Below are 12,135 nucleotides of genomic sequence, written 5' to 3'. Positions count from 1 at the left end.
TTATATTGATGTCCAATGATGTTTTTGATAAAAATGTATAATAAAAGCACAAGGCTCTCTGATCTTTGTGAAATACTTTTTCAAAAATCAGTTAACACTGAGATGTCCAATGTGTGCACAAGGTTAATGATTTATTGTCCTGATAGGAATTGCTAAAATAGAAAAATTGTATGAAATTGTATGAAATGATGCAAAGTGAAGTGAGAGTAACCAGATACCATAAAGATAATCAACTCTGAAAGACTTAAAAACTCAGATCAACACAGTCGTCAACTAACATACAAAAGGACTCACAACGAAACAAACATGCTAGCCAGTTCCAGATAGAGAATTGATGTACTCAGACTGAAGCCTTTTTTCTTTTCTTTTTTTGACAAGGCTAATGCAAAAATTTGTTTTGCATAACTATATATATTTATAATAGGTTGTTTTCCTTACCTTCTCAATGGGTAAAGAACAAGGAAGAGACGGAATTCAGAACCAAAAATAAAACTTAATTTTAAAAAAATTCTATAAAAGGAATCACTAAAATACACCCTATAACACATTTCAAATTTTGCATTTTTTCTGAATCCAAATCCAAAGCAACAGCTGTAAACACATCATGGTACCTCACACATAGTAACAAACTCCTTTAATGAATAATCATGGAACTTTAGCATTTGAATGTACGTGGTAGTTTTGGTGCTGCCGGAATAGCAGAGTACCCAGCTCTGACATATCTATGCCTACAAACCCCTGAGAGCTTGGCACCTGATCAAGGAATGTGAAATTACATTCAACTTCTTCCACTCCGGAATTACACAGGGAGTCAGCCAGGAGCCCTTAGGCAATAGGAAAAGTGACTTCTCAGCAAAGCCAGTGCCAGGGCTAGTGCAGGGTAGCCTTTCACAGAGCAACCAAATAAAGGAAAATAGGTGTGTTTAGAGGCAGCAATCAGGAAAAAGGAAGAGAATCAACCCTAGTGCATGAATCTTCACTGAGAGGGAGTGCCATGGGAGGCTTGGAGAGAAAAAGGCTTGGAAATACTTTAAACACACCAGCAGCATCCAAGACAAGATTATCTTTAGCATCCTCTCACATTTTCATGTTTCCTCTAACTGGTCAAGAGACATTATCAGGTCAGATCTGAGGTAGATGTTAGGGAGAAAATTAGGGACAAAATTACTTTAAATGCTTGTATGTTTACAAAAAAAAAAGATTTCCTGCTACTCCCTGGCTACACATCAAGTCAGACTATACTTGTTGCAAGTGCTTGCAGTAGGTGACACCCTGTTTTAAAAGGTTGCCAAAGTTGGTTATAGGCAATGGGAGACCACTAAGGGATTGAAACAAGAGGACTAAATGAGTTGAAAGGATGGCTAGTTAGTCTGAAGGATGGCTACAGAGGTACTGGAAGAAGTTAAGACTACTTAGGAAGATATTGCAGAGGCCTAAAGTATCTCCCAAAATGTACTTTGAGTAAGAATGGGAGGCAATATTGGTCAAATGCTGCAGGATGGTCAAGAGAGGCAGCCAACCTAGGTCCAGAAGTCACAACTTGAGTTTTAGTTTCAGTTCTGTCACTAATTCCGCATGATTTTAAGTCATTTATTTATTAAAGGAGAGGAAATTTTATGCATCTAAAAGAAGGTGTTAAGTACATTATTTGTTTACTATTCGAAGTGACAAAATTTAAAGAATTTTAGGATTTTATAAATGATAACACTAAGAGATCAGTGGTGTACAAATCTTCTTTTAGATACAGGATTTTCCATCCTTTATCATTTGTTGAACCATTTTATGTAGGGGATTATAGGGGCATAATTGACAGGACTCTAAATGAATGACTTCTCCCTCTACATCAAGATATGATTTCAAGCATGGGTTATAGTGAGAGGTGCTGGAGGAGCACAATTTTGAGGATATTTAATTCTATTTTAGGTGAGTTAAATTATACTACTGACAGTAGATACATGTTACCTTTCTGTAACTAAGATTTCTTTCTTTTTGGGTGAGCTCAGCTAAAGGGCTGAGCAGACAGCCCCAAGTCCTATAAGTGAATATCAGTAATCTATTAGAATTTTGGTTTTAGCTATATTAGTGTCATAGGACATTGTGATGTGGCCCTAAATGTGGAAACACAAAAACTCATACAATTCTAGGTGCGAATTTTTATTTTTTACCAAAGGCAGCAATGTCTTCCTACATATAAAAATCCAAGTGGATTCACTGATTTCAAGCTTGGATTTCTTCCAGATCTCAACAAAGTTGGGAACATGGAAAACAATTCTGAGATGGAATTCATCTATGAAATAACAGCTTCCTGGTTGACTACCCAGACAGAAACTTATTGGTACAATTCAGTAAAAGTTCCATTCACAGCTCAAGGCCTCATTATACTTACTATATTCCCACACAAACCCAAATACATTCATTATGTAATTAAAAATGTTCAACACTTAAGCAACTATACAGAATATGAAGGTTTATTTCAAAAAGGAATATTTTTACCAGGATACACAGATGCACTTAATGTAACAGTACCTTCTGCAAAAATAGGTTACATAATACTCAGAAATGCAAGAAACAATTTTATTTTCTACAAATTAGACAGATGTTTTTCTTAGCTTATATAACCTCCAAAATGGAGGTCATAAATATGTATCTTGTGACAAAGTAGCTAACTCTAAAGCCTGACACCACAGAGCTAATGCTGGTAACTTAAACGACTATTACACAGTTGCAAACTACTCTTCATATTCACACAATGTTAAAACAATACGGTTTCCATTCCAATATTCTTTGCTTCTTGAATGGGACTCTAGTGCTGCAAGGAAAAAAAATGTTCAAAAGATACACAAAACTATTTAAAATTTTACAACATAACTATTAAAATACCTTCTCAAATTGAGGAAAGCAATCATGTTTTTAAAAAAGAAAGAAAAGGGGGGAAAAGGAGTTTGATCAAACTCCAGGTAAGTCATTTGTCCTCTGACTTGTCTGTTAAAAGTTTACAAGAGATTTCAATAAATTATCTTGAAACCATGTTAAGCAGCTGATTTCAGAATCTTCTTGGAGGTCCGCCCTTAAATGGCTTAAATCCGGAGCCACTTCCTCTTTGCATAGAATTGCCTGTGATCTGCACAATTCTATTAATTGGTGATGAGTTACTGGAAACAAATTTTTAAGAGAGTGTTAAATATCAGATTGGAAAAAAAAAACATTTCTAAAGAGTATCGACAAATGCACATACATCCAGAAATCAAGCATCTAATATAGGAACCAAAGAATATGTAAAACAAATGTGACTTGGACCACCATTAAGTTTATAACATAAATAGGCAGAAGAAACATACATTAAAAAATTAAACATAAGGTAGTATATAAGTAATTGCTAAAATGAGTGGAACAGAAAAATGTTAAAAGTTTGAAAAGGCTAAGATAAATGGATGTGGAATAGTTGATATTTTTTTAAGCTGCTGTATAGAAGAAGGTAGATCCTAAAAGATGGGGAAAGATTTAGATGGAAGGGAAGAAGAACATAAGCAAAGACTTGAAGGTAAAACTGATCATAGTTATGTCTGTAGGATACTAAGTATATTAAGTATACTAAGTATACTAAGTATATTAAGTATACTAGGCTAAGACAGAATGAAGAGTTTGGTTGTCTAATCTGAAAACAAGGCTAAAGGTTGGATGAATTAAGTTCACAAAAGGCCTTAAATTTAAATGCCTGTTGGGGAGTTTAGACTTCTTTTTTTTTGGCTGTGGCAGGGAGGAATGGGACACTAGACCTTTAATTTCATCAGCAGGGCACTGCCTCTCAGAAATTCCCTCTACCAGTGCATATCAGCACCTGCTTGGGAACTTATAGCTTTAGTTGTCAAGAGGCAATGTGACCATGTGACTTGCCCAAGGTCACATGATCCACATGCTTCAGAGGCGATGTTTTGAACTCAGGTACTTCCTGGCCCTGAGACCAGCTCCCTACCATATCACATTGCCCATTATTAAATTATGAGACATAATTTAAGGTTTTCTTAACAAACAAGTTAATCACATTTTCAAATTAGTTTATGATAGAAAAGAGACTAGTTGAAGGAAGACTGGGTATTGCACTAGTCCAAATACGGAGGTGTTAAGCTGTGGAGAAGAGGAAGGAATGAAGAAGGAAAGGAAAGAGATATTTAAAGGAAGAATTGATATAAGTTAGTAAAAGAATATTATAGAATAAAACCCTTGGGAGAATATATACAAATAGTTAAAACCAATTATGGTGGGAAAAGAAATGCTGAAGTTGGTTTTAAAAACACTGTGACAGCAGGGTATTCTCAGATAAGACTCAGATGAGTGTTAACACAGTATGAGAGCAACAAGATTTGAAAATATTTCAACAGGTTATTGTTAATATTGAGCCAAATCTAGTAAGATGAAGTTCAATAAGAACAAGTATAAAATTTTACGTTGAAAAAGACAACTTTACAAGTATAAGACACAGGACGTGGGACTAAAAAGCAGCTTTTTTTTTTTAAATGGGGAGATGTAGTGTATTAAAAGCTCCATAAGTCACCAATGTGACAAGGCAGCCAAGAAAGCTAATACAATGTTAGGCTGCCCTGAAAGATACTGTATTTAGGACCATGAAAGTGGGAGTACTGTTGTACTGTTCACTAGCTAGGTAATATCTGAAGTACTGTTTCCAAAACTGGATGCTACATGTTAGGATGGACACTAAAGACTGGCCAAAAGAACTAGGATGTGTCTGAAGAAGGTAACACTTGAGGGATTAGACTTGTTTGGCCCTAGAAGACAGTTCTAGGAGTAATGGATAAAACTGCAGAGGCACAAATCCAGATCTAATATAAGAAAAAACTTCTTAACACTCAAGATTTATACATGGGACAAAGGCTGACTAGATTCTTCCTGTCCTCAAGCAAAGGCTGGATTAGATAAATACCTGTTCAACAGGGAGGTTTCTCATTTGGATACAGTTTGGAGCAGCCAATCTTGAGGATTTCTAAGATTCTATGTATGTAGGAATATGAGATCACATCTGGGATAAGGACTAGACTACGATTTCATTGGAAGAGGGAGCTCCCAAATGAGGAAACTCCCTCTACTAAAATACAGGTTGGCACCTTTGCAGCAACTTCCAGTCTTAAAGAGTTGCCAAGAGCACTAAGAGCTTATGTGATTTGCTTAGGTTCATACAGCCAGTATGTATCAAGGAGAGGAAAGTGAACACAAAAGTCTTCCTGGCTCTGAAATCAGTTCTCTATCATCACACTGACATACGTAGTTTGTAACGATAATCATGGAAGACCTAGTCAGTATGCTGTTTCTCGATGTGCTCTAGGAATTTCTGGAATGGCAAAATGTGGGACTCCTACTTTTTTCCCTGTTAAAAAGGAATGGTAGAGAAAAAAAAGGAACGGTAGAGAAAAAATCTAGAGAGCATGGCTCCTCATCTATGGATAAACATTCACTCTCCAAAGTGACAAATGAATAAAAACAAGTATTTGTTTAAATAAATAAGTCATGTCAACTACTGATGGGAAGAAATAAACATTAATCCATGAAGGGAAAGATTGTACCAATATTCTATTTTTTTTATCTTTTCCCAAAAAGGAGCTAGCAGAAGCATACTGTGTACATAGTTAGTGCTCAACAGTATCTGAAGGAAAACAAACACAGAAAAAAGCATTAATAAGAGTTATTTTACCTTGTATGCTGGGGTATCATGCCTGCTCCTCCCCGGCCATCACCCATTCTCCTTGTGTCATGATATCCACTGCCTTGAGAACTTGGACCATGCCATTCTTTTCTTGGTCCACTTGTTTCACGACCATGGCGTTCAACCACATGTCGATCTTCAGAATAATGCTGAAAGAGGATATGTTACAGAAAAATTAAGGAGATCATGCCAGTACTGACAATTTGGCTACTCTGAAGAAATTTTTTGCTCTCTACTCCCTATATAAAGCACTGTGATTGGTCTGCAGTAGGGCAGAGGCATACCATCTGAATTTTAGGCTAGGTAGCTTTCAGGGCATGTTCTCACTCTTAATGTAGCTAGCAGACATCTAAAATGGCAGTGAGTCAGGTATAACCTGTATCAAATTGTCAACTTAAAGAGGATGGAGGGAATGGAAGGAGAGAATTTGGAACTCAAAATTAAAAAAAAAGTTTAAAATTGTAATTGAAAAAAATCAATGAAATAAAATAAAATCACTTGCCTATTAGTGATTCATAGACTGTTCCTTCCCTGAAGATCTCAAAAATTCTCAGTAACCATCAAATATCCCAAGGGGAGCACAGTATGATACACAACCAGAGGATGCAGTCCTGAGATCAAGCAGGTATCTCAAGCTTGTCTGATTTGCTGTTTAACTTGAGATGTTTGACATGCGGGATGTAGCGTTTGTACTTTCTGGGACATGGCAGCCTAACAAGAACTATCTGCCTTTAAATATACTCTCAAAGACTTTCTAATTTTTCACAGTAAGTTAATCTTTCAACATACAGTAACATTACAAAAAACTGCTAATCTTTTAAGAGTTTTAAGCTATGGGTCCCATGACCAAAGCATGGTAAATAGAGATGATAAATTTAACATGATTAATTTCTCTAAGTGGGAGAAATAATCAGAGGACCTCTCTAAGTAATAGCAGTATACCCTGAGAAGTGATCGTAACACACTTCTCCTTTTAGGCAATAGTTTATTTAATATAAATGCAAGACAAGCAATATTGTCTTTAACTGATTCCACAAAATCAAAGGAAGAGAGATTATGGAGGACATTACACATGGTGAAGAAATGAAACATATTAAAGCAGGGTTCTGCAGTAGAACTGATTAGACTTGAACAACTACAGTTAAATAATGCTGACTAGGCAATGTTAATTATGCCTGTAATTTAAAGAGCAATCCAAAAGAAAAATTCATGTTGAATTTAAAAAGACACTTACCTGTCCACCACTTCCTCTTTCTCCTAACACGCCTCTTTCTCCCTCTCTGCTGCCATAACCAGAAGCACTGCTGCGATTCCCTGGAGGAGCACCTCTTACATTGTGACCAGAAACTTCTCTTCCTGATCTCTCTGGTCTTTCACCCCTTAAAGAAAAACTTGCAATCAGGATCTTGGTCATCAAAGTCCAAAAGCAAGTGCTAACTCTGTTAAAAGAAGCAAGTCTAGGTAAACATTAGAAAATATAGTGGAATACCTTGTGTCTCGTTTTTCCGTGCTCATGCCACCTTCATTCTTCCAACTAGTTTGCCTAGGAGGATTTGGACCACCCTCTCTTGGGTGTCTACCATGTGTTATATCCGGCCTGTCATGAATGATCACTGTCCTCCTCTCATCTCTATCTCCTCGCACTTCTCGTCTATCAGTGTCTCTAAGTTCATTTCTTGGTGGTGGTGGCTCATTTCTTCTGGAATCACTGAAATTTTTGGGGTACCTTTCAAACCCTGGATCTTCTCTCCGTGCAGTTGGACGTGTTTTTTTCCCTTCACCTTGACTAACAAAGCGCTCCCGCCTGTTGACAAGTTTTAAAAGAGTTAAATATCTCAATTTTTCTTGCTCAGAAAGAAGACAAAAAAAAAATCAATGTTTTCTCCTTTTTTTCCCACCTAAAATAACTCTGCCTCTTCTCAATTCTTCATATAACCTAGATGGCCTTCTTTAAAATGTAACAGCGTCACTAGTGCTTATAAGTAATATTGTGATGACTCACAATTTCCACACAAACTAAGTAAAATAAGCTTTTTGGGCAAAGAAACTGTTCTTAGCACCCCACAGAAACTGAAATATACAGTAGTTGACAACCTTTCACACACTTTTCTGCCTTGCAGGAATGTTAGTCTCTGTACACACATGCCATCACCCCTCACCCCTCGAAAAGAAGGGAAAAAACCCCACTTCAGTGTAACTGCCATTAGTTTTTCAACAGTATGGAAATGACCTCACTTGTTTTATCACAATCCGTTAAATTTTGTTCAAATATTAAATCATGTTCTCATTAGGCAAACAAATATAATTCCTAAATATCAAATATTGTATTAAAATTTTTAATTAAATACTAACATACTCAAAATTAGCAGCAAAAAAGTTCATATACCAAACAATTAAGCTAAAGAAAGCTTTTTGTAAACCTACCTTTCAAAAGATGAAGACTGTACTGCTGTACCCTCAGGAAATCGGGCCCTCTCTCTATGATCAAAGTCATTAAATCTGTTCTGTTGGCGATTGTAGTCAGATCCATGACTGAAACGTGCATCTGTATCTAGAGACAGTTTTTTAGTTTCATTCCAGTAAGGATCATCTCGCCTTGCAGAGGTGGAGAGAAGAATGTTGGATTAAAAATTTATTTTAAATGTTAAAGTAAACAAAAAAAGAAAAAGAAACTGAAATGCACAAATCTGACATTTCACAGGAAGATTTTCCATGTCTGTCAAATATGAAATATCCTTTATGTTATAATCTACAGATAATCCACCCACTTAAAACAGTGATGTCTTTAGATAAGAAATGTGAGCTCTCTCTAGCCAATGGTCCTCAAACCTTTCAGTTCTTTGACCACTTAGCTTTGGTAGGAACAGTGTTCCAAGGACTACTTACTCAGCTAATTCGATCCTTCTAGCTGTCACCACTACAAGAACATTTTATTTTTAACTATTCATTTTTACTTAGGAGGTTTAAATATGCAATGTAATACACGAGCTTGGAAAAAATTAGTAGATTGGTTTTCTTGCAAAATAAAAAGAAGTTTTACATGGGATAAGCAAGTTGTATACCAGCATGCACCAAACAGCATGGTAGCAGTCCCTCTCAGGACAGCTCCATTATTTTGCTCCCTTTGCTCCAGAAGTATGCTGAACTGTGCACTAAGATCCTAATCCATTCAACATTTGCCTAACTTTTGGCATAATGGAAAAAAAAAGGTCAATACTAACAGTGAGTAAAAGAAAGTGAGAAACTACCTATGATCTACATCACGGGGACGTTTCAAAGAATTCCTTTTTTCTTGCTCATAACGAAGTTGTTGCTGTTGCCTTCGAAGTTCTTCTCGTTCCCGGGCAATACGTTCAGCTTCTTTACGACGTTCCTTAAAAGGGGATGACATAACAGAGAAGGAGGGACTAAGCAAAATTTAACAGTTGCATAAAAAGAACAATGGATTATGAGTTTAAGAGATCTGAGCTGTAACCTCAGTTTTATCAATAATTAATTAACTGTATGATTTGGGGCATGTCACTTTAAAGCAGGGGAATCTTCATGAGCTTTATTTGATTAAAATGAAAGTAGCTAAATGAACTCTGAAATATGACTTAAAGTGTCACATTTGATAACATTTGTTTACGGAACAGAATCTTCTCTTCCAAGCCTTAATAAGATGCTACGATCATTACTGCTCAATTTTACTAAGATATAAATTTAAGTGATTATAAGATGACAGAGTTTGGATTGCAACTGCAGTTTAAGATCCAAAATTAAATTATGATATTATCTAGACATGTTGCTGCAGAAGTCTATCAACTACTAGCTTGCCAAACAACTATAAAAGTATTTTATTTTCATTGAAAATGAGAACTAGTACTTAACATTCAGTAACTGAATTCAAGCCCTAACACTAGACTTATTAGAAGCAAAGTAAATTTTACTACAGGTCAAATGATTGTCAAGTATGAAAAGCTTTACTGAATGCACCTGTTCAATTCGAATGCGTTCCCTTTCCAAGCGTTCGCGCTCCATTCTCTCTCTCTCTAGTTTTTGCCTTTCAATTTCTAGTCGCTCTCTTTCTCTCTGTAAGCGCTCTCGTTCCTCCCGTTCACGAATCATTCTAATGCGCTCCCGCTCTCGACGCTCTCTCTCTGCAATTTCTCTTCGTCTAACAAAAATCAGTATTTAGACATACTTAAGTTATGCTGACATTGTGTGAAAGAGAACCTTTTGTGAATCTTAAATTTTTTTAAAAAAAATTTGGTGTTTGGGGTAGCTAGGTGGGGCAGTGAATAGAGCACTGTCCCTGGAGTCAGGAGGACCTGAGTTCAAATCTGGCCTCAGACACCTGACACTTACTGGCTGTGTGACCTTGAGCAAGTCACTTAAACCCAATTGGCTTTCCTTCTCCCTTCCAAAAAAACAACACACACACACACACACACACACACACACACACACACACACACACACACACAAATTAGTGTTTGAATTTTTTTATTTTTAATTTCTGGTATTTTTAGTACAGTTGGAAAAAGGCCTAAGAAACATAAAAAGCTCAGCTTAAGTAATCTTGATATAACAATCTCTTATACTTGCAGTGTACATGATACCTATTTAAAGGGATCAAAAAACATTAAAAAAAACAACCACAGTAATACCTCATATTTCCAGAGAAAAGAAAGCCAACTTAAGTGAATTTGCCACATAATTATATTCTTGTTTTTAAAGGAGCAAAATCTTACCATTTTTTCCATCAAAAAATAAATAAAAAATATACACTTGTATATATACTCCTCACATTTTTAAGCTTTTCTTGATGAATAACTGTCATTCTAATAAATTAGTTACAACATAGTGCACCTTCAGTGGATAGATGTGTAGGGAAGGTTATTTATATCTGTAATAATTAGCTCCAGATTACATTTAAAGTTCCAAACAGTCTGCCTCCTTTCCTCTCCACTCAACACAAGCAAAGGCCACAATTTAACAGATTTATAAATCTATGTAAAACCATACTCACATACTTCTATTTATCAGCTTTTTGTATGGAGGTGAATAGCCTCTTCCTTCACATGTCCTTTGTAGTTGATCTGAGTATGTATAATACTCAGAATAACATGGCTGTTCACAATTTTTCTTCAAAAATTATTAGTTATTGTATATAGCATTCTTTTGGTTCTGCTCACTTCACTTTGCATCAGTTCATGTAAGTCTTTCCATGTTTTTCAAAAATCAACCTGCTCATCACTTCATTTACCACAACTTATTCAGCCACTCTCCAATTGATGGGTATCAGCTTAATTTTCAGTTTTTTTGTTACCACAAAGAGAGCTACTATAAATATTTAAGAGCACATATGCTCTTAAAAAAAGACCGTATATGGTCTTTTCCTTTTTCCCTTATCACCTTGAGAAATAGACCTAAGAGTGGTACTGCTGGGTCAAAGGGTAGACACAGTTTTATAACTCTTTGGGCCTAAATCGAGATTGCTCTCCAAAATGGTTAGATCAGTTCACAGCTCCTCCAACAACGTATTAATGTCCTAATTGTTCTACATCCCCTCCAACTTCTGTCATTTTTCCTTTCTATCATTTTAGTCAATCTGAAGGCATGAGGTGAGATCTCAAAGTTGTTTTAATTTGCATTTCTCTAATAAGAATGACTTAGAGCATTTTATATTATTATATATAGTTTTAATTTCATCACAAAACTGCCTGTTCATATCCTTTGGCCCTTTAACCAATTGGGGAATGACTCATATTCCTATAAATTTGACAAAGTTCTCTAAATATTAAGATATGAGGCCTTTATCTGAGAAAGTGTCTCTAAAATGCTGCCTCTCCCCCAAATTTTCTGCTTTCCTCACAATCTTGGCTATGTTGGTTTTATTTGTACAAACACTTTTTTAATTTAACGTGATCAAATCTATATTCAATTTCTGCCAGGCTGCCTTCCAATTTTCCCAACAATTTTTACCAAACAGTGGATTGTTAACCCCAAAAACTTAAATCTTTGCCTGCCGCATTGGGTGGGTGGGGGGGAGGCAGGGATGGAAGGGGAGAAAATTTGAAATTCAAAATCTTATATAAGTGAACGGTGAAAACTAAAAATAAATAAATTAAAATCTCAGGGAAGTGAATGGTAAAAACTAAAAATAAATTAAAAAAACTTAAATCTTCACAGTTGTCAAACACAAGGTTACTTTAATCATTTACTAGTTTATATTGTATGCCTATTCTGTTCCACTGATCTACTTTTCTATTTCTTAGCTAGTACCAGACAGTTTTGATAATTATTGCCTTATTAAGATCTGGCACTGCTAAACCTCCTTCCCTTACATTCTTTTCATTAATTCCTTTAATATACTTGAATTTTTGTTCTTCCAAATGATTTTATTATCATTTTTCCTGGCCCAGTAATTTTTTTTG

The 12,135-nt window shown here is 35.7% G+C and overlaps 1 protein-coding gene across 2 annotated transcripts in view; it reads right to left on the bottom strand.

Moving 5' to 3' along the window:
• Positions 1–2,447: 2,447 nt before the first annotated feature.
• SLTM (SAFB like transcription modulator) overlaps positions 2,448–12,135 on the bottom strand; it is a 42,444-nt gene continuing 32,756 nt past the window's right edge. The window contains exons 15-21 of one of the 2 annotated variants that reach the window (XM_036734437.1): positions 9,692–9,872; positions 8,965–9,089; positions 8,141–8,311; positions 7,206–7,520; positions 6,951–7,095; positions 5,705–5,865; positions 2,448–3,152 (exon numbers count right to left, since the gene is read on the bottom strand). In XM_036734437.1, the coding sequence (XP_036590332.1) occupies positions 3,044–3,152; positions 5,705–5,865; positions 6,951–7,095; positions 7,206–7,520; positions 8,141–8,311; positions 8,965–9,089; positions 9,692–9,872 (1,207 nt within the window). In that variant the 3' untranslated portion in view covers positions 2,448–3,043. The remainder of the gene's footprint in view (positions 3,153–5,704; positions 5,866–6,950; positions 7,096–7,205; positions 7,521–8,140; positions 8,312–8,964; positions 9,090–9,691; positions 9,873–12,135) is intronic. The other variant, XM_036734438.1, reaches the window with a different exon arrangement.

The sequence above is a fragment of the Trichosurus vulpecula genome, chromosome 8, assembly GCF_011100635.1.
Source record: "Trichosurus vulpecula isolate mTriVul1 chromosome 8, mTriVul1.pri, whole genome shotgun sequence".
Taxonomy (NCBI): Eukaryota; Metazoa; Chordata; class Mammalia; order Diprotodontia; family Phalangeridae; genus Trichosurus; species Trichosurus vulpecula.
This window is presented reverse-complemented; position numbering and strand designations above follow the sequence as displayed.